At 43.4% G+C, this 22,317-nt stretch overlaps 2 protein-coding genes across 2 annotated transcripts in view; both read left to right on the forward strand.

Annotated features, from left to right (window-relative positions):
• Positions 1 to 4,086, forward strand: part of LOC146195733 (2-Hydroxyacid oxidase 1-like) — a 46,796-nt gene extending 42,710 nt beyond the window's left edge. The window contains exon 8 of the mRNA XM_084596843.1: positions 3,912 to 4,086. Coding sequence (XP_084452969.1) covers positions 3,912 to 4,018 — 107 coding nt within the window. The 3' untranslated portion in view covers positions 4,019 to 4,086. The remainder of the gene's footprint in view (positions 1 to 3,911) is intronic.
• Positions 4,087 to 22,056: 17,970 nt separating this feature from the next.
• LOC146195734 (uncharacterized) overlaps positions 22,057 to 22,317 on the forward strand; it is a 53,081-nt gene continuing 52,820 nt past the window's right edge. Inside the window, exon 1 of the mRNA XM_084596844.1 lies at positions 22,057 to 22,259. Coding sequence (XP_084452970.1) covers positions 22,057 to 22,259 — 203 coding nt within the window. The remainder of the gene's footprint in view (positions 22,260 to 22,317) is intronic.

Genomic DNA, 22,317 nt, shown 5'->3' on the forward strand with positions numbered 1-22,317 from the left:
GGGCACATCCAGCAAATTTAGCACGAGGGAATGCGTCTCAGGCCTGCTACGTAGGTGATTTCCTTCGTCGCTTGAGCGCAGCAGTGTGCCCAGTGAAGCGTCAGCTTCTAGCATTCTGTGCTTCATCGGGTGCCGTCGTCACCTCAATGAAAAATAGAGACGCCGTATTGGAGGGCTCTTGAATAATTTCGACCAGCTGGAGATCTTTCTACGGGAGAGGGCACTTGCACTAATTTAAAAGTTTGCTGTTGATGATGATGATGATGATGATGATGGCATTAACACTGAAGATGAATAAGATGGTGTCGAAAGCGATACTTGCAGTGTTTGAAGAAAGTGGTACAATCGTATGTTTAAGACTTCATGTCAAAAAGGAACAAACAAACGTCAAACGTACACTGAATCATGATTGTAATTAGCCTGTAATCTCAATTGCCCGAAACACTAAAACCCCATTGGCTAATGCTCTTGCACTTCAACATTCATCAGACGGTGGCGGCTATGATTATATGCTGTGCCCAAATGTTAGGCGGTGGGTCCGAAATTGGTCTCAGCGTGCCATTTTGCATATGTGTTGCACATCGTTTTCATTGTCGACTGTTTAAATCACCCAAAAACTTATCATGGGCTTCATAAAGAATGCTATTATGCATGTGATTGTGCATTTGTCCTTGTTAGTGCAAAATGATATTTTTCATGATTGTGTTGAATCGTTGCGCGGTAGAATGGTTGGCACCTTATGTGGAAATCCAGTGATCTCAATTATTTCTCGCTTTAGAGATATACGTCAGAAACGGCATAAAGAACATTCAGAAACCATATGAAAAGCATATCCACGGCTACAGAAAGCGCTCCGATGGCCTGTGGCATTCACTTGATCAAATGTGAGCACAAAGCTTTTACAGCGTTTACTTGTATCTAGAGGTACCGTCTTTTCCAAAAGTAACCAGGCTGCGTGCTTTCCTTCTGAGTTGGATAGTAGAGACTTCATGCAACTTATGAAGTATTAAATGTATGGAAACTAAAAGCGAGATCCTGTCCTCACTTCTTAACAAGTTGTTACGTTGGGGATCCATGTTGGCTTTAGAATATAAGCAAGAAGCAAAACATGCAGCCTGGTTACTTTTGGCAAAGACGGTACATTGCAAGACAGCGTTAGAGGCCCTGTTATCCACAGAATCCGGTGCCTGCGTTAAGAGTGAAGAACCATGAGCATGCCTCGTGCACGTGGTAGGTGGAATGTGAGATGTCTGCGCAGTACGTGGGCAAAGCCCAGCATAAAGTCGCAAAAACATGTTGCATGGGAGAATTGACATGAACTGCGAAATCGTGTTGTACTTATGCCTCAAAGCTGAATCCTCTGAGACAACTGGATCTCAAGCTAGACACGCTATTCTAAGACATGCTGACACTTCATAGTGTTTGGTTTAACAGGCCATTATATTACGTGTAAATTTTCGCGCTGTTTTGTAGCTTACGACTCTGCGCTGATGAGTATTTTTCTTTCTCCTTTTTCGATAGACACATGCACATCAATATTATCCGCTACACTTCAAAATACCTATGTTGTTGGTTCGCATCACTACCGAAAACTAGTCTCCAGCTTGACTGGCAGATGAATACTCACTGGGAAGCGAATTGGTATGCCACAACCCTCACAGCTGCACTGCAAGTGATTTCGATCAAAAATCACATGTGCCCTCTCTTATACATACATACATACATACATACATACATACATATATACATACATACATACATACATACATACATACATACATACATACATACATACATACATACATACATACATACATACATACATACATACATACATACATACATACATACATACATACATACATACATACATACATACATACATACATACATACATACATACATACATACATACATACATACATACATACATCAGTTCAGTTCAGTCGTTCAGTCGTGTCCGACTCCTCGTGACCCTATGGACCATGTCACGCCATGCTTTCCGGTCTCACTATCTTCCTAACATCACATAACTTCATCTGCAGTGCCTCGAGGATGCCATCTTACATCGCGTTCGTTGCCTACCCCTTCTCCGACGACCCTCAACCTTTCCCAATATCAAATCTTTCTCCAGCGACTCCTCTCTTCTCGTCAGATGACCAAAGTAGCTGAGCTTTAACTTTAGAATTTGACCCTCCAATGAGCAGTCAGGGTTTAAGGTCGACAATATCGACTGACTGGATCTTCTGACAGTCCAGGGAACTCTCGAAAGTCTCCGCCAGTACCACAATTAAAAGCGTGAATTGTTCGGTGGTCCGCCTTTTTCACAGTCCAACTCTCGCATCCATACATCACAACTGGAAAGACCATAGCACGAGTTATACCGATCTTGGTTGGCAGACTAATGTCTCTGCTCTTTACTAGGCGGTCAAGGCTAACCATTGCTCTCTTTCCCAGAAGCAGGCGTCTCCTAATTTCATGGCTGCAGTCTTCTTCCGAGGTAATCTTGGAGCCCAAGAAGAGAAAATCTGTCACAGCTTCCACTTCTTGTCCATTGATGCTCCAGGACTTGATAGGGCAAGACGCCATGATCTTTGTCTTTTTATTGTTCAATTTAAGCCCAAACTTCTCACTCTCTTCTTGTACGAGCATCACAAGTCTCTTGAGTTCCACTTCACTTTCTGCCATTAAAGTGGTATCACCCGCATATCTAAGGTTGTTGATACGTTTTCCAGCGATCTTCACTCCAGCTGAAGACTTGTCCAGACCGGCCTTCCTCATGATGCACTCTGCATATAGGTTAAATAGGCAGGGCGACAGTATGCAGCCTTGCCTCACCCCTTTCTCAATCGGAAACCAATCAGTAAGACCATGCCCAGTTCTGACTGTGGCCTCTTGTCCTTCATACAGGTTCCTGAGGAGACAGATGAGGTGAATTGGAACTCACATCTCTTGGACAGCTTGCCATAATCTGCTGTGATCTACGCAGTCAAACGCTTTCGCATAATCAATAAAGCAGAAGTAGATGGGTTTCTGGAACTCTCTTGCTTTTTCCATGATCCAGCGAAGGTTGGCAATTTGGTCTCTAGTTCCTCTGCCCTTTCGAAACCCAGCTTGCACGTCTGGAAGCTCCCGATCCACATACTGCTGCAGCCTACCTTGGAGGATTTTCAACATCACCTTGCTAGCATGCGAAATAAGCGCGATCGTGCGGTAGTTGGAACAATCTTTGGCACTGCCTTTCTTTGGAATGGGGATGTAAACTGACCTCCTCCAATCCTGTGGCCACAGCAGGGTTGTCCAAATCTTCTGACATAATATATGCAGAATGTTAACAGCGTCATGGTTGAGGTTTTGAAGCAACTCAGCTGGAATGCCATCAATTCCGCTAGCTTTGTGCTTAGCAAGGCTGGCTACATACATACATACATACATACATACATACATACATACATACATACATACATACATACATACATACATACATACATACATACATACATACATACATACATACATACATACATACATACATACATACATACATACATACATACATACATACATACATACATACATACATACATACATACATACATACATACATACATACATACATACATACATACATACATACATACATACATACATACATACATACATACATACATACATACATACATACATACATTCTATACAGTGCCCCTATGGAACGCCTTTTAGAGAATATATTCTCTGGTGTATTCAAGAAGCATGCCCAACAAACTCACGCCTGCTTGCCAAAATAAGATCAAAGGTATAAAGACATACACGCTCACATAGCTCTCTGGTTTACTCTGATGGAGATGCCACGCCAAGGGAATTAAGTACCAATATTTCATCCTCCTAAAAGAACTATTTTTCTATTCCAGGCTGTCCATCGATCGATGACCTGAAGTCAAGCATGATAATTCATCAGAACATCTTAAGAGGCACTAGGCAAGAGGGGCAGAAAAACGCCAAAATATTTTGTGACTGAGCAACTTACCTTCTGCTTGTCATAGCTGGATCTTAACCATCGCAGCTTCAATGAGCCAAATAAAACAATGTTATGCATCCTTCTTATTTGGTCATATTATCATGAAATCACATACAGTAGCTGCGCCTCAGTTGCAGCTGTTGTGAAATAAAATGGTGGCTTGTCGGCCATAACAGCTGCAAATAGACCTTTTTACAGCCCCAGATTTTCATTTCTACGCACGCGCCTCCACATTTGTAGCGGCTTGTGTCGAAAACGCGTGTTTTTATCTTCAAGAGTACAGCATTTCAAAGGCAGAGGATCCTGAGCCCTCCTATGGCCGACGTCATGGCGAATAAATATATTGTCATATTCATACGTAAGGAGCGACACTATGTTCAGATATTAAAAAAAATGTTTATTTTGTGAAAACAGCCTGAAATAGAGCGAGATAAACATCTTTATCGCTTATTCGGGTAGTGGGTAGGGTGTTCATTTCGGAGTCCCTTTTGCCAATGCTGTAGTAACTATGCGGCGTACCGGCCACTGCATGCTCGCGCGCCAGTCAGTGGCCGTAAAGAGCGGTCTCCCATTCTTCTATTTAGGGGTGAGACAGGAGTGAAAGAGGAGCCAATTTATGTCCCCATAGCATATGGTAGACATATTAATGCTCCCCACAATGAAGGCAGTCAGGAAAATAAAGGGAAGGCTATGAGTGATAAACAGAAACAGTGAAAGAAAGGTGTTGCTGTCTGTTGGGTAGACAAGCTGAGAGAAGCGGGTGGTAGTATACGATGAGATAGACTGTAGTGTTCAAGCACTTCTGTGTATATAAGTGTCGGGAAGGCATACGTGTGATCCGAAAGAGGGGAGGCTCAGGGAATCAGCGCGGAACCGTCTTGAGGGACCCTTTCATTGCCGGGCGTCGACTCGTGTTCCTAAATCCTGCTCAAACCGATTATCTGTGGAGAGTAGCGAGGAGGTTCCGATGGCTCGCGGCACCAGTGCGCCGCTAAGATAATTTCGGTTGGCCGCGCCTAAATCTGGCCTGATGGTAGCTTATGCCTTGATGGCAGCTGCCAGATCAATGGTTGTTCCTTACGCAACAGTCCGTTCAATGGTTCGAAGAGCACAGTTTAGGCTGTGTCAGTAATGATCATGTGACTGTTAACAGTGCCTCCAGCGTCTACGTATACAGTATTCGATTGGCTGTCCCTTTCATAGAGAGAGGTTGGTGGCTGTTGCCTGTTGGCGGACTTGGGGATTTCATGCTTGTGCTTAGGGAGGAGTTTGACGGTAGTTGCTTGGCGGATATCCTTTGAGAAAGCTTTGCGTTTTGGGACTTGTAGGGAGCATTAATATTAAGAGCTTGAAAGACACGTCTTCCATTGGGCCAGACTGGTTAAGGCCGATTCACACGACGGACCGTCATGTGAATCGTGTGATGCACCGTCGTTGTGCCTCATTCAGGATTACGCGCGCTATAATTGTCTTCTTGCATGCAGGTCACCCCGGCAGACTAGAATAGATAATTGAGCTCCTACTGTCACCCCCCTTAACTGGAGGTGAGAGAAGCGCGTATGAGCATACACAGTGTGCATCATCCTGACTTGAGCCAAGGCGCCCCTGCTTTCCCAGTGCTGCAAACAGCTTCTGCAACGGAGTATAGTTGAATTTTGGGGGGATAGGATATTGCGGAGGGGCGAAGTTGACAGAGGCGGCCACTTAGCCTGATGTGCGCGGGGACAAAAGCTTCTTTCTGTCTTGGCCCACGGAGTCGTATTGATGGCGTCGGATCAACGACCAGTTTTTAGTGACGAGTGAACACGTCATACGCGGTCCGCGAACCGACCGTCCGTCGTGTGAATCGGCCTTTAGCGGACAAAATGTGCAGGCGATGAGTTTCATGCGGTTCTTCAAGTTTGAGTAAGCGTTCGGTAGATGACCGTTGGGGTATTTCAGGCTAGAATGAATGCGTTGCCCAGTTGCAGGACGTGTTGTTCCCTGAGATAATTTCGATGTTAGATTCATTGAAGAACTTGTATAATATTTTCGGTCATTAATTTATTGAGAGTAGAAGAATGAGAACGGCCATTATTTGTAAAGATGAACCGATTGTAATTATTAAATTGTTACTTGTCAGAAGAAGTAGAAATTTCAATCTCTACATTTTATTTCGTCTTTGCCGCTGTTGGAGGTAATTTTCTTTTAATAAATGATAGAAGCGTCATAGGTGCGGTGTTTTGAAAATATGAAGCTCATGGCTCTCTGCTCACTGTTCTTTAATGCCTTAATATTCTCCTTAGTGGGAGGGTCCCAGACAAGGCAGGCATATTTAGGCTTAGTTCGAATGAAACTGCAGTATGCTAATTGCTTACTCTGGCAAGAACGTTCTTAATTATGTGGCGAAGGAGACCAAGTTTTCTAAAGGAAGATCAGCATGTACTACAAATATGACTGTTCTAACTTAAATTGTTAGTTATGGTAAGACCAAGGTATTTAGGTTCTTTTATCTCTTCAAGAGGGTTTGATGGAAGGGCATATGAAAATGAGCCTACAATTGTTTGTTGGCAATCTTCATAAAAACAATTTTTGGGCATTAGGTTCTTATCCCAATTTCTGCAACATGTGTCAGTTTTCTGAAGGCTAGAATTAGGAAGAATTAGGTCTGTATGGATGTTCATCTCATTGAACAAGATGCGATAGTCGGCAAAGAGCCTAGTTTCAACCGTTTCTGATATAACAGTAGTGATACCCTTTGTGTATGTTAAGAATAACAATAGGCCTAGTACGCGTCCTTTTGGAACGCCTGAAGTAACTGATAATGAATTCGAATGACAACTATCAATGTTGACAAACTGTGCATGCTCGATTAGATATGAAGGAACCCGCGTAGTGAAAATTTAGGATGGCAAATTAGCTCAAGCTTGTATGTTAGTGTAGCATTAGTTACAACATGAAAAGTTTTTTGAAAACCTAAAAAGATGGCATCAACCTGCCCTGAGTAGTGAAGAACTGCTTCGAAGCTGCGAACAACAATGTTTAGTTGAGTCACAGTAAACAAACCTTTCCAAAAAGCATGTTAAGTAGAAGAAAGTACACCAATGTCATTCAGAAATTTTGTTGCATATTTAGCAAAATATTGTTCCGCGGAAGATCCACAGTCATAAAGCTGTCCACAGAACTAACGTTGATGACAGCACCGATTTCACCACCGTCAGCGTCGTCTTCCTCTGGGAGTCTGGCGCACTTCATCATCCTGAGCACGATCAGCGAATACGGCTAACATTACCCCCCCCCCCCCCCCCCCAAGTCGGGAAAAGCACAGTCCCGGTGCGGTCTACATTAGCGAAGCAGAACGTGCATAATAGTGCTTCATACGGTACACGTGCACTATTTTAGAGATTGGTGCTGTGGACGACACAGATGACAATTCGTAAGTGACGTCGGTTACGGGGTGCAAAACACGGTAAGGGCCTTTTTAACGTGGCAAACGTTTTCCACACAAACCCACGTGACGGCACGGAAGCCACAGCAAGACGAGTGATCCAGGAGTGTAGTTGACATCATGGTGGCGACTCTCGTACCGGAACTTTTGGGAGTCTTGGGATGCAGAGAGCCTGGCATAAGCTATCCGGCGGGCATCATGTGCGCGGGCGACGTCATCACTGGCGTAAGTACTGGTGGTGTCTGCCGCTGGTAGGGAGGTGTCGAAGGGCAGTAACGGGTGACGACCAAATAATAAATAAAATGTAGAGTATCCAGCGGTCAAATGGACAGATAAATTGTAGGCGAATGTCACAAAGGGTAGATGAATGTCCCCATCTCAGTGTTCGTCAGACACATACATGGCCAGCATGTCTTGTAGCATTGTAGTAAAAATGTATGCGAGAAAACCGTTGCCGCGTATGGTCCTCAAACTAAAAAACGCCCATCGTGTACGTTATTTTCTTTACTTGTGTTGTCTATTAGATTATCATACGTTCAGAAATATATATAGCATCCGCCTCCTTGTATTTCAGTCTATAGTTTTTGTCATTTATGAAGTTCAGACTTCAGTGGAATACAATAAGCAAAAGCGCATTACAGAGATTTCCTACAAAAAGCAGAACTGTGGAGAGGTGATTAAATAGCTATATAAAGCCAGTAATAGAATTCACCTGCTTGCTAATATAATGCACAGTATTCGTATTCAATAAGCTGAAACAAGCGAAGAATAAACGAATTCGGTAACCTGCACAGCCCACGCGCAGCACTGGCGCTGGGCCGACCGGTCGGAGATGGTGTCAGCTGGCGGCACCGCACTGCGCCAAGAGTGCGAAACGCGGCGTCCCGCGAGCACTTGTTTGGCGCGTGATCTGACGGGGCATCTAAAAATAGAGGCGTCGCTGGCGTCTGTGACCCATGCTTTCTGTAGGCCTTGCAGGCCGCGGTTGCTTCATCTGAACAGTGTAATCACTGATCTTCAAACGTTGTGAAGTGGGTCGTGGTACTGACGTGAAGCGGGCATGAGGGCATATAGTTAGCCGATCGAGCCTTCGGAGAAGACACGAAGGCAAAAATGGTATCCTTTTCGTGCGGCAAGTGGACCACAGTCTGTGAATGGAAATGCTTTCACATAACGTAAGCAGCTACGGACGAGATTTATTTGTAAATTAGCGCTAATCTGATAAGAGACTTATATGTGACCTTGCAGATAGTCTTCATAAGGCGGCCATTTAGGTACGACGGTTAATCACTCCATCAATATATTACAGTTTGCTGGTCGATGAGCTTGCCATTGAAACCACAGGCCTCATCATATCGAAATAAAAAGAGCGCAACATGAGATTTCGGACTAGTTTGCGACGCACCATTATCTGCTTTGTGACGTGACAACTGTTTTTGTTCCTTTTTTGGAAGGGGTAATCACGACCAATAAACTACTTGTATAGTCATGTTGGCTGGGAGTTATCTACAAATACTTGCTAAGGATCTCACTAACAGCAGAAATTGGATGTAAATGTTTCTTCACGGCCTAAAAACAACAGGCCAGAGGTTGAGTGCGTACACTGATCATGAAGGCAGGATTGCCCGGCTGCATTGCATCAGTAGGTTCCTTCAAGTATGCTTCAATAGACTTCGCTGTGCTGATCCCCTCCCTACAAAACGTTCTAAGGGATTTAGCCTATGTTTTTTGTTTTCGTGAGAATATTGCCACACAGCGTGTTTTTTGTTTTAACATAAATAACTATTTTATTTATTGCCACATTCTTACCTTTGTTTCTTCTATAGCATGTCTAAGCGAACACAGCCCTGTCTATTCACAAAACTTCGCTCGTAGCACAGCAGGCCTAATCCCAGGCAGCACATTTCATCGGCCCAATAATGGGGATTGATTGGGGATTACTGGCCCACTAGTGGCCCAATGGTGCCATTGAGCTACCAATAATGTGCAGCCACGCTATACCATAATCATTATTGGCCCAGTGAACTTCACCCATATCCGTTATTGGCATTCAACCGACTAAGAGCGGTCAATAATGCCCATTCATATTGAACAGTTTGCCATTATTGTATACACAATGAGGCAGCCTGGTCATTATTGGCCAACCAGCTGCAATTGTTTGCCAATATCTTCCACACCATGGTATAACCTGGTAAATATTGTCCGGTCAATAACAACGGCTTCTCAATATTGAATATATCTAGGCATACAGTGGTCAATATTGTCCAACCAACTTTGGCGGCTTTCTAACATTGTAATATCTTGGTTTCTAGTGGTCGATATTGTCTAATGAGCCTTGATGGCTGACCAGCATTGCACATATCATGGCATAGCTTGGTTAATATTGTCCGGCCATTATGGTTGCCTCGTCAACATTGAATATATCTTGGCATACATTGGTCAATATTGCCCCACCAGCTTTGGTGGCATCCTAACATTGTATATATCTTGGATTACAGCGATCAATATTGCCTAATGAGGTCTGATGGCTGGCCAGCATTGCACATATAATGGCATAAATAGGTTAATATTGTCCGGCTATTATGGTTGTCTTCTCAGCAATAAATAAATCATGGCATATATTGGTCAATAGTGACCCGCCTGTCATGGCGGCCTGCCAACAATGTATACATATGCATTATATTGTTCAATATTGTTCGATGGACTGTGATGGCTAGCCAGCATTGCACCCTAATGGCATAGGTTGGGCAATAATGTTCTGCCAATATGATTGGCTTGTCAACATTGCATATATCTTGACATATATTGGTCAATATTGTCCCATCAGCTTTGATGGCATCCCAACATTGTATATATCATGGTTTCTAGTGGTCGATATTGTCTAACGAGCTTTGATGGCTGGCCACCTTTGCACATTTCAGGCTGCGGCGGCGCTAAAAAAACAGTACAAGCAGCTCTGACTGACAGAGACATTTCTAATGCTTGCATCTCAATATGACAGTGTGTTGGGGCGAATTTCGTCGCAACTAAATTTTTCGCTGGCCCGGACGTCAGTTTACGTTCAACTGTAGAAGATATTCATAAGTCATACGCAATTTGGGCCACCATATATATAATGTTTATTGGGATTAATGTATAGATTGTCCTAAAATTGTTTGACTGAGCTGACCAGACAAAATGAACAGAAGTGCCCATCACGGATAATGTAGAATATATTTTTTTGAATACATTTTTGTGATTCGCTAATTGTTGTGGATGACCTGCGATTATACTTGACAATTTTGGTAGAGAACTCTTTTATTTACGACTTTAGGCACGATTAATTGTTATGTAAAATTCTGCATATATCTTCGCGACAATTCCTGCAGACTAGAGGCCCGGATGTCGATCACGCGTGGACGTAGCTAACACAGATAGTGTTCCAAACTTTAGCCAAGTGTTGAAAAAATTCTGACAGCACGTGGAATCTACACTGCAGAAATTAGCGAAGGCGAGATTAATGCTACTGCATACGGTGCATTACGTATCATTACTGTTATCAACTAAACGCAACGTCATTACCATTGATTCTGTCATCATTGTCATTATCACTAATTGCAGCGTCATTCTCGTCGCTATCCTCACGGTAGACAATGAGAATTACGTATGGTGCTAGTTTCGCGATCCAGGGTTTAGCGCAGTTGGTTAAAGCGTTAACTAGGCTAGGAATTCGATTCCCGGTGGAGACGATTTGTTTTTCTCATCTCGTCCAATCAGGATGATTGAAAGTGATTGACACATCAATGCACAGATCCGATGCACAGATATATCCATGCACAGATCTCGAACACATCTCGCGCACAACTCTCGCGCTCGGGATTTCGTTCCATGGCCTATTTATACGCATACGAGTACAAGCATACGCGCACGCTCGAGCACACATCTGATCTGACAAGCAAATGTTTAATAGATGCGTGTCCGCGAAAAAAATCCTGCGCAGTCAAGAAACGCAAGGTACTCAAATGCAAAGAACGCAACAGAACGTGTGAGTCGCTTGAACAAACACGTTTGGATAGTAAACGCAGAAACGATCGAATATATCTGGTGAATCCACATCCTGTAAACGTTTGTCCATGATTGGAAACACGCAAGCGTAGCATCATTATTTCCGCCTTTTTTTTACGTGATGGAAAGAAACCCAACATGTTCAAGCTAAGCAGAGGTGGGAGAGATCGATCGCGCTAGCCAATCAAACACGCACTGCATGATTCGCCATTACCCTAGCTGTTTCCGGCATTCAGCATAAGCACCGACTATACCACGCCTCAGTACTAGCTGTTCTTATAGACAGATATGTTGGGCTGCTTTCAGGGCCTTCGAGTTCTAATATCTACTAAACACAAATTTGTACTGCACTCTTTTGCGCTCTGCTGTGGGCTTCAGCAACAGACAGACTGGACGACTTTGGCCATCGGTGCAGCAGCGCATAAAATATTTCAGCTCAAAGAAAAAATACAAGCAACATATATTCTACGTTATGTCTAGCTAATTCACATGACAAGAATACAAATCTGAACTGTCCTGGAATGGTTCGTATTCTAATGCGACGTAAATCGCACACTGCCAAAAAGTAGTGTACATGTAAAAGATAATAAAAAAAAATCAACAGCACTGCATGGGGCTAGGCAAACGAAAAAAAAATTTAAAACAATTACCTACAGTGTAATGAATGCGCGCACATGTGTCGCCAGCGTATATGGTAACAAAATTGAAATTGCATAATAACGATGTTCTTTACGGCAGTAATTTTTGTTCGAAAGCTGTAATATATGGCTCATAATGATGCATTTGACCACAGCGTTTGACAGCGCTCTCCTAAACATTGTTCAGAAACTATTCTTCAAACATTCATTGCCTTATTATCCAACCATATAATCACCGCACCGAAGGCGTTTCCCTTCAGAGAACTAAATAATTCTATCCCATCATGTCAACCAGGCAGCTAATTGCAATTCATATATATTAAAAGTAATGCGAGTGCGTTACTTCAGCAGTTTTGAGGCATTTTTAGAGAACACCACTCTCGAAGAATTTAAAACATGATTGAGAATTAGGGTTCCTTTGTGAAATATTCTGCCGCTTTCACAAGCGCTGCTTCCGCGGACTGAAAGATGATTATACCGCGCTGCTTTCTGATGACAACCTTGTCCCAAGTTCGTAGATATAGTTTCAATGTTGACCCTTGCTTTCTTTCTATTTTTTCTTTACTGCAAATTTAGTTCTTCAGATCTTAGCTCGTCGAGTATTTTGTATTTCTTGATATGCCCACGCTTAGTTCTACGCGGATTATTTCTTGCTCTAAATGTCCACCTGATTTGAAAAAAAAAACAATAAAAAGAATAACATGGGAATTTTTAACCTTGAAGTACTCGTAGTTATGGTCGTTTTCGCTTTTCTTTTCCTTAATAGGATTACAGCAAGTATACGGGCTGTTGCATCGCTCAGTTGCGCGTGATGACGTTTCAAGAGCACTACGTCATGAACAGCGACCTGTGTGCCATCTTTAATAAAAAAAAATATGTCCATTTGTTCGAACCGAGGACGATTCCGTGAAAACTGAAGATTGTTTTACGTATGTGATTATTATTTGAAACTATGAGGTGAAAAGTATTTTGCATTAACAAAAAAAAATATAGCGAAATTATCATTCCACTGAAAATGTTACCGAGCCAACAGTCGAGGCGACCAAAGAGCTCCGAACGCACTCCTCGTTGTTTTAGCGAAGCCAAGGGCAAACTCTGCGCATTCCTCCTCACAAGCTTGGCACAAAGAACATATGGTTTCCATTCTCTCGTCCTTTTGTCGCCTCTCCGCCCGAGGGCCTTGACTAAAGCAATTCTCCAAACCGCTTTCAACTTCCCATCTTGTAGCCTTTTCTCCCCGTAAAGCAGTCATCGCGGAAGGGCAGCGACCTTCACTGCCCTCTCTTTCCTCCCGGCTAGGCAGGCGTTGCTCACAATGCCCCCCACTCTACTCCCCCTCACTCTTCCCTTCCTTCCCGCCAACTTTCCTGGCCGGCGCCCTTCTGGGCTCACGTGGTCCTGCGGGGCCTCTTTCATTTCTCTCACCCCCTTCCGAGCTTTATGCCTACTCTTTCGACAGATCTCAAGCAAAAAAAAGAGAGGGTGAGAAAACACAACCATCCTTCTGCCCCCTTCCAACCCTGCCTCACAACTCGACACAAGCCGCTGATTCAGAGGCGTCTGGTCGGCCACACAATCCCCACCGGCTCGAGCTGCTCGAGCTCCCGCAGCTTTGGACAGCCGAACCGAAGAACCAAGCCTTCTGTTAGTTCCGATTCGTTTTAATGGCCATGCCTGAAAGAGGATATTTGTGAGTACCACCAGCATTTTAAGTTGTTTGTTCATAACTGAGCTCTCTGAGATTATTTCTTGCTTTGTCTCCTTGTAAGATCGCTACTTTTTCTTACCAGGTGTATAAAGCATCAGATCCCTGGGATGTACTTTGCGTGGCAGCATTCATTTTGGATTGTTGCAAGTGAGGTCTGCAAATCTGCGCTAGCCGTATGGTAAGATACTTTTTTTTGCATTATTTGGTGCAGTATGTTATCAGCCTTGATCATCATGTCAATAACCGATATGCTTGCGAGAACAGAAAGTCATTTATTTCGACTGCACCACGCCAGTCAGTTCTGAACTGTATTTTCAGCGCACTATTTTGTATGCATAAACTCTGGTCATAATGACAAAATTTACGGCGCAGAGGTGGCCAATTTGTATTGCAAAAGAAAAACGTGGTCCTGTAAAACATGACGCGTGTTTTGTGTGATTTTCAGGTTACAACTTCATCGCGCGTGTGTTGTGTGTCTGAAGTGGTCAGTCTCTTTTACAAACTATATTCAAAACTCAGAGTTAATTCTAGCATTCTGGGACATGATTTTTAGTTGCGAGCGAATATTTAGTATTGTAATTTGCCGTTATGAATGCGCTATTGGAATGGTCTAAACGACGCGTAGCTTATTCACGTGTTTGATCTTTCTCTTGCGCTAATTCCGAGTAGTAGAAGTGTCATAAAATAGCCGCTTAAAATAGGTTATTTACAGTTGCTACCATAGTTATTAGACTTTACCACACGTACAAACTTGTTTCCACAGCAAACGTGATGCTAAGTTACGGATTTCTTTATTTTATCAGTTCGAGTGTATCATACAAACCCCAAAGCATCTGTGTCGTACGTTGTTTTGGCTGCAGCTTTGACAACTTTTAAAACGTTCTGTTTGCAGTAATGATGCGGTGCACACTAAATTTAGCAGCCGCGGTCGGAGTGCGACTACAATTTTTTGTGTCTCTTTTTTTTTCCTTTGTAGTTTCTTTTTAGTTCTTGCGGCAATCTATTCAAAGTAAAGCTATTGATTTGAAGCTTCCAGTTATGACGACGTCTTTCTTCTACAGGTGTTCGATCACAAAGGCACTACAAGTATAAGGGGGCAAGCACTGACTACCGTTTAACGAATAGATAACGGCAAATATCATTTTGTTTTATGTTTCCAGCGTCAACAACACATCCACATGGGAAGCCGTGCACTGCCAGATGTCGCAACCAATGTAACCAAGTTAATATGGCCGGCCTCACTGAGCATGCAGCTTATTTTAACCTGAGTAAATCAGACAAGAAAGTTGCCTGAAGGCCTACAGGTAGTGCTTTATTTTGCATTTTTACTCCACGGTCTAGCTGCACTTCCACTTTCCAAAATTTTTCTTTCTTAATGGGATTTATGAATGTTGCTTTTATTTCCAGGTGCCATCTGCGAAAGGAAATACATTGTTATGCACGCTGCTCAAGTCTATATCTTTAAATGCTGCATGGAGCTGCTGCCCCTACAACCGACCAAAAAAGAAGCTGCGATGAACGCAGCGCCTTCCTCCAACCTGGGACCTGAGAACACCTTGCCAAGGGACGCAAAGACAGGAGGAGCACTGAAGTCTAAGAGTTCTGCCTAAATGTTTCCATGCCCTGTAACACGTGCACACCTAATAAATCACCATGCAGTGAACCTTTCAGCTGTATTATTTTTTGTGCATGGATATCCTCAGCATGCTTTATTTAAATAAAAAGCTGCATGAAAAATATCTGCACTGCATAAGTAGGGGATGGCTTTGCAGGTGCCTGTTAGTCATAGCACGAAAAAGCAACTAGCCGGATTGCCAATTGCTCTGGCTGGATGCCAATAATGCAAGACCACTGGGCAAGATTGAATTGGAAATATTGGGTAGCCGATAAATCTGGCTGGATGCCAGTTGTGAATATCCAGTGAATAAGCATGGATACAAGATATTAGATGGCCAGTGAGCTTGGCGGGATGGCCGTGATATAACAACCAGTGAGCGAGCTTGGGTGGAAGATATTGAGTAGCCATTGAGTGCCGTTGAATGCCAGTAAACAAGGTAGTATGCCAATACTGGTTTTGATAGGAGAGCCGATCAAATTGATTGGCATATATCTTGGCTCTTTGTGCGCCCCAATCAGACGCCAATATTGACCAATATTGGGACCAATATATCCCAATATTGGACCATTGGCGGTCCATTGACGGCGGGCTGCTTGGGATCGCTGCATATAAGATTTAGCACACCTATGTTATATATATATATATATATATATACATATATATATATATATATATATATATCCGTAGCATATGTATCGTAGTTAACGACAATCTTTCTTGCAAAAAAGAAAAAGACAGCTACATTTCTCCTTGCACAGGGTCATAAATTGCAGATTATTTTGATTATTCATTGATTCCTCCTTTCACGATTGTTTTAATACTTACTAAGGCCTTAAAGTGTGCCATTGATAATCAGACAGTAGTAAACAGTATTTTAAATCATTAACAAAACTTACAAAGGACTAACTTCTATATTTTATTAACAGGATAATGGCATGCTTAAGTTCCCGTGCTCACAGGGATCCTTTGTCATATAATTCGAGATCTGCTAGAAGAAGGTAAAAGTTACAAAATTTGGTAAAAATTTTGAGTCATTGGTACTTTTCTTTTATATGGTTTGACGTCTCAAAGCGATTTCTACTACGGGAGACATCCTGTAGTGGAAGGGAAACCCTTTCACTCACTCATAAAACTCAGAGGTATTGCCAATGAGAACACACTTCTTGATTATGTTGTAAGAAATCTCGCCAGTTATTGTGATGTTCTTGTTGTTTCAGGTTACGTGATGCCAGCCTCTTATGTCTGCTGATGTGCCAGTAATCATGTTGCACATTCACGTGGCAAGTTAATATTGTGTAATCAATTCAGAGGGTAATATTTCCTCTTGTTCGTTACTGAGCCTTGTCGAATCTACCTTCAAGCTATTTGTATTTTAGTTTTTCTGTTTTCCTAATTCTATCGGGAAGGCGCCGCCATTGCAGGAAGTTTGAGGCAGAATCATTTCTAAATTATTAACTTATGGACCCTTATGCTCCGCCTCTAAGGTCAATTATGCCGATTTTTCGATGCTCACAAATATCAACAAAATTTGCACCGGACATTCTCCTCAACGTCAACATTACGTGTTCCAACGATACGCCATTATTGGTGCGCACACCCCCAGACAGCCTTAGAGTAAGTGAAGTAGCTGTCCCGGTCTCAAGGGAGATGCACCCAGCTTGCGTGGCAAGCTAAACCGGAAGTCAAATATCTTGTAAGCACTGAAGGGGGGGGGGGTGGAAGGCCTTTGGTGCCCAGCTTTCGAAGGTTCAAGCCAGAGTAAGGGTTAGAGTCAGAAGTGACAAACACGAACAAACTTTATACACAGCAAGAGACGATACAGAGGAGTACACACTAACACAATACACAGACGAGAGATTCACAAAAACACAATAATAAGCCTGCAACTAAATGGGATATCAATAAGCACAAATGCTTTTCAAAACATTACAATAAAAGAGAGAATCTAACAAACAAACAAACACCAAATTATTCACCGGGCACTGTCGCAGACCGACGTCTCGGGAGTAACGATGTGGCCTCCATGTAGGGCGAGCGGCACTCCCTCCCATATCAGCGGGCTTGCCGAGCAGCGGGTTGACCCGGAACCCGAGCAGTAGCACTTGCTAACTCTCAGCAACCATTAACTCGGACGCTGACTATCTGGCAAAGCGAATAAATAGGGCGCGCGGCGTCTGTCTGTTTCGACGCACCAAGGCCGGCAACCACATACACGTAACTTTACTCGTTTAAGCGTCCCCTTCTCCTCCCGCCGAGCCATCTGTCGTCATTGGTTGTACGTGGCCGAAGCTTCTCGAGATGACCCGCATCTTATGCCCGGGTGAGTAACCATCGTCACAGAGTGAGGAGGATGCGGAGTTTACATTGAAGCATGCAAGGCAACGGGCTCTCATCGCGCGGAGAAGTTTCTCGAATACGCTGGAACGCTCGACGCAGACACCGCGCGGGCTTCCTTTCCGCCGCGCCGGCCTAATATTGTTCGCCGATTTCATGACAAGCGATAAAAGCATGAAGATATGATTACATTGCTTTCCCACAGCCACCAGCTGAGGAGGCAGCCGTTTTTGGCTGCGTAAACTGCGTATTGGCAAGGCATTGAAATCTTGAAAGTTTGCTTCTTCGTAACATTTCTTGGAGATGACATCCTTCTTCTAGGTAAAGATTCAGGACAGTTGTAACCCTGTCTCCTTTTGTTAGAATAGTTGGAATAATTATAGCTTCGGGTCATTTTCATGGGGTCGCGATGCGACCGTAACGGTAAGGAAATTGCGCCTCATCGTACTCCAAGGTACTATTCAAACGCTCGCATTTCATATTTCATCTCAACTTTGTATACTTTCGCAAAGCTGCTTGTTTATTATTAGCACCCAATGTCTTACGGCCTACACTAATTATCAAAACAAAGAGGTGGGATTCACAAGAAACAAGCTCGTTTAAATGAAAGCATGAGGACAGCCAAGTTTACCTGCAAGCAAGGGTTTATGCACACGCTAAACACTATTAGGTAAATGGCACTTGAACGCTTTCACACCCGGAAATTGAATTATAGATAAATGAGATCAGGAACATAAGATTGCAGCTATTACTCTTCACCGCCCCACGTGCGACGGCGCGGAAAACTCGATGGCATCGAATTCAAACCGCAACGTACTATGTCCTCGAAGCATTCGAGTGGGCCTTTGAAGAACAAGGAATATATGCAGCAAACTCTATGTTTCAATATGGGCACTCGAGCAAAGCTGCATAAAAATTATGGGAAAGATGGATCATATTGCCCTCAACGCAGCAGCTGCCCACTGTGATTTATTCCACAGCACGCCATTCCAGCGCTGTACACACATGTGCTCAGAAACGTAGCACATGCTACGACGTTGCCCGCTCGAATGAGGTGAGGCCACACGTAAATGTTAATGGGATTCAGCTTGCTGTATTGAAATACAGGCACCCGACATTCACAAGCGAAATCATGGACCATCATTTTAGCTGTTTATGAAATGATTGCACAGTCTGCTCACCCCTAAAATGGTCATTTTTAACTTTATAGTTGTTTCTACAAATTTTCTTTCTGTGTAAGGAACAGTGAGGGCCGGTGATCATGACCCTAAAACCACCCTGAACGCGTGCGATTCTCATGCGCGGCATCGCTCCCATGACGGTCGCTTGCAGATGCAAGCGTCGATGTCCAGTTTTGGAAGGTTCTTTATTTTTCAACGACCACTCCAAACCATGTATCTAAAAAATTGTGAGGCTCATCTACATTAAAAACATGATTTATTAGTTCAACGAGGAATTTTGTTATTGAGCCCAGTCTCAGAATTTTTAGAGTCCTTCCTACACCTGCCATTTAGCCTCGAATGCGGGGCTGCCTTTAATCCGTCAAAATTGTCAATGGACCAGAACGAAATTTACACAAATCATAACATAAGGCAGAAAAGACTGCTCATCAAAATGGCAGGGCCCCCAACACATGTATGTTGCACTAAATATCACGAATTCTGCGTAACATATTGTCCAAAGTAGACGTAAGCATGAAATATCTCACAGTACAGACGTACGTAGGCCAATGTAGCAATTTAGGCACGGATCCTGTTAGCAAGGTCACGCCTTAATCAAACACACCCGCATGCGACGTCGATCCAGCAGAAGAAGGTGAAGTTCAGAGCTACTGCTCGTCCGCCACTCTGTTGACAATGAGGTCTCTGTGCACCAAAATGTCGGCAGCGTTTTTAGCCTAAGTTCATTTGCTTTCGGTTCAGTGTTCCCCTAGCGTTCTGGTGCCGAAGTCACCCGTGACACAGCGGCAACGGGAAGTTAGAACATTTCATCCTTGAAAACAAACGCATGAAAAACCAATTCCTTAAGTGCTGGAATATCTAAAGCTATAGCGACAAGCTAACTTGTAGGGTGTCCAAACCTCAAGTCCCCCGTGGTTTCGCCTAACAGTGTGGGAATAAAGCATCCGCCTATGAAATAGAAGTGTGATTGGCTTTTGCGTTTCTACAGACATTCTCAAACTGATGGAGAATATACTTCATTTTCTGAAATAATAAAAAGTACTCAAGTCATTAGAATACCATTTTTCAACGTTGCGTCATCTGTACAGCATCGTATTCGTCTTTTAAAGTTTCTTTGTCGACGTCCTGACCACTGCTATACAAATCCGTGTATCCAAATGTTTAATGCGCGTGATGACATAAAGCCTAATTTTCTCTAATGTTTCAGTATGGGTTCATCTCTGCGCCACAATGAATCTTGAAATGGCTGTTGTCCACTGAATTCCCAGATCTCCGACAAAAACATATGCTGCTTGTACCTGCTGGTTGTAACACGGCTCACGATGGCGCAACGTTTTGGCAAGTCCTCCATGATACAGTAGGTTCACATACAGAGAAAATTTGCTCACTTCGATCCGCAAAAGCGCACGCGTATGATAACGCAACAAAACTATGAAGCTTTCACAGAAACTTCGTACTTAAGAAACATTCGACTTCAGCCATGGTAGATGTGAGGTCTAAGACAATTTTCCTTCAACTAAAACTTTTCTGTGAAAGCTTCATAGTTTCTTAGTGACGCCATACGGCTATGTTTGCACAGTTTGAAATAAGTGGTGTGAACCTCGTCGGACCCCTGCCAAATGAAATCACATCTATAAGTTTCTGACGCAGTATACGCATGGTCTTTCCTCCCCAAACGTAGATTTCTTGCCGTACCTTCGCCTCTCCAGAAGGGATGTTTGTAAACGCTAGTGGATCTGGCCTTAGGTGGAGGACGTAAGGCTAATATAAACCTTAAAAAAAACGGAAAGAAATAATCTTTGTTTCGAGTGTCATCTCAGGGCTGTTCGCACGTTTGGTTTTTGCACACTGGTTTCTTTGTGTGCTGCTCGTGTCTGCTCGTGTCAAGGCTGCGAGAGAATTTAGGCCAACTGAAGAACGGTGATTCTTTTCCATTCACCACACAAATTTTGATTGTCCTGCACAGTCCGAGTCTTTCTTCAAAAATAAATAATATCAGACTTATTAACTCTACTATCTCCACGCATTGGAAAGCGAAAATCATAAGGAGTTCCTTCGTTAAACGTGGTTCTTCAGCCAGGGGTGTGAAAGTTCTTTCTATATACGTTCGCACAACCCCCTTTTTTAACGCGATACTGTTAAAGGCCCAGTTCACCGAAAATATGGGGGGAGCGGCCGGCTTCGGCGAACAGCGTCAGCGGCCAGTCGGTGGCGTGGCATTGTGAGCGAGCTGAAGCTGTCAGCTGACATGGCCGAACTGCAAGCTCACGCCACTCGTTTAATATCACAGCGAGACATCAAAATTGGCCTGCCAGGACCATTGCATTCACGCTGCCCCTGGGTCACGCATGCGCATAATTATGGCTTTGTTAGAGTCGTATATGTGAACATTACCTCTGAGCGTCATGCGCTCACCGGCGGTGCTTGAGTGTCACACATAATTTTTCTCTTCATGAATGCAAATATGCCATAAATACGTCCATGTTATGCGCCACCTCGCAGAATGAGTACATGTAGGCGAACTGAAATTCATGTCGCTGAAACATTGCCAATGGCCAGAACACGTTACATCGCGTGCCTGTATTTTTCCAACGTATTTCTTGCTGAATAAAATTGTTTGCATATTCCTGTAAGGAGAAATATATCAACATTGCAAAAAAGTACGAAGTTCAGCATCCAGCTGCTTTTGCTGCATGTCATAAGCTGCAGCTGCTGATATTGTAACGCAGCGTTTGCTCAGTTGACTTCGTAGTCGTATCGTATATGTACTGAACTTTCTATCAGACAGCCTAATTAGCGCAAAGCCCTCTAGCTGAATCAACGCTCAGGAAAGGACTGCAGCCCGTGTCACTTCAGTCTATCTGTTGTGAAGCCTTGTCTCTGGGTTAACTTCAGGTGATGCATATATAAATTCAGTCTATCTGCTTTGAAAGCTTGCTCGGAAGGTCAACTTCAGGTGATCCAGATATAACTACTAAAAACTACAACTTGACACGTTTCATGCTGTAGTAAGCAGAGAACAGCTGTGAGGAGTACCATAAATGTTGACCAGCAAACAAAACCTTTGTTTGAGGCGTACAGCGCAGGTATGGCGCACAAAGCAGAAGACCAATCCCTCGAGCATGCACGAAGCACTGCATGCAGTAATGAACAAGTGAGTGAGATAGCGGTAACCATCGACGACATCGAGCGGCTTGCCTATGCTAAGTTGCCTCCGAAGATACAAACCTACTACCAACACGGCGCCGACCAGCTACAAACTATCTCTGAAAATCTGAATGCCTATAAAAGGTACGTCAACGGAGAGGTATTCTACTTTACCCGTGTAGAGTTTCGCTCACGTGACATG

This window comes from Amblyomma maculatum, chromosome 3 (assembly GCF_055883805.1).
Source record: "Amblyomma maculatum isolate TAMU_Amacu chromosome 3, ASM5588380v1, whole genome shotgun sequence".
Lineage (NCBI taxonomy): Eukaryota > Metazoa > Arthropoda > Arachnida > Ixodida > Ixodidae > Amblyomma > Amblyomma maculatum.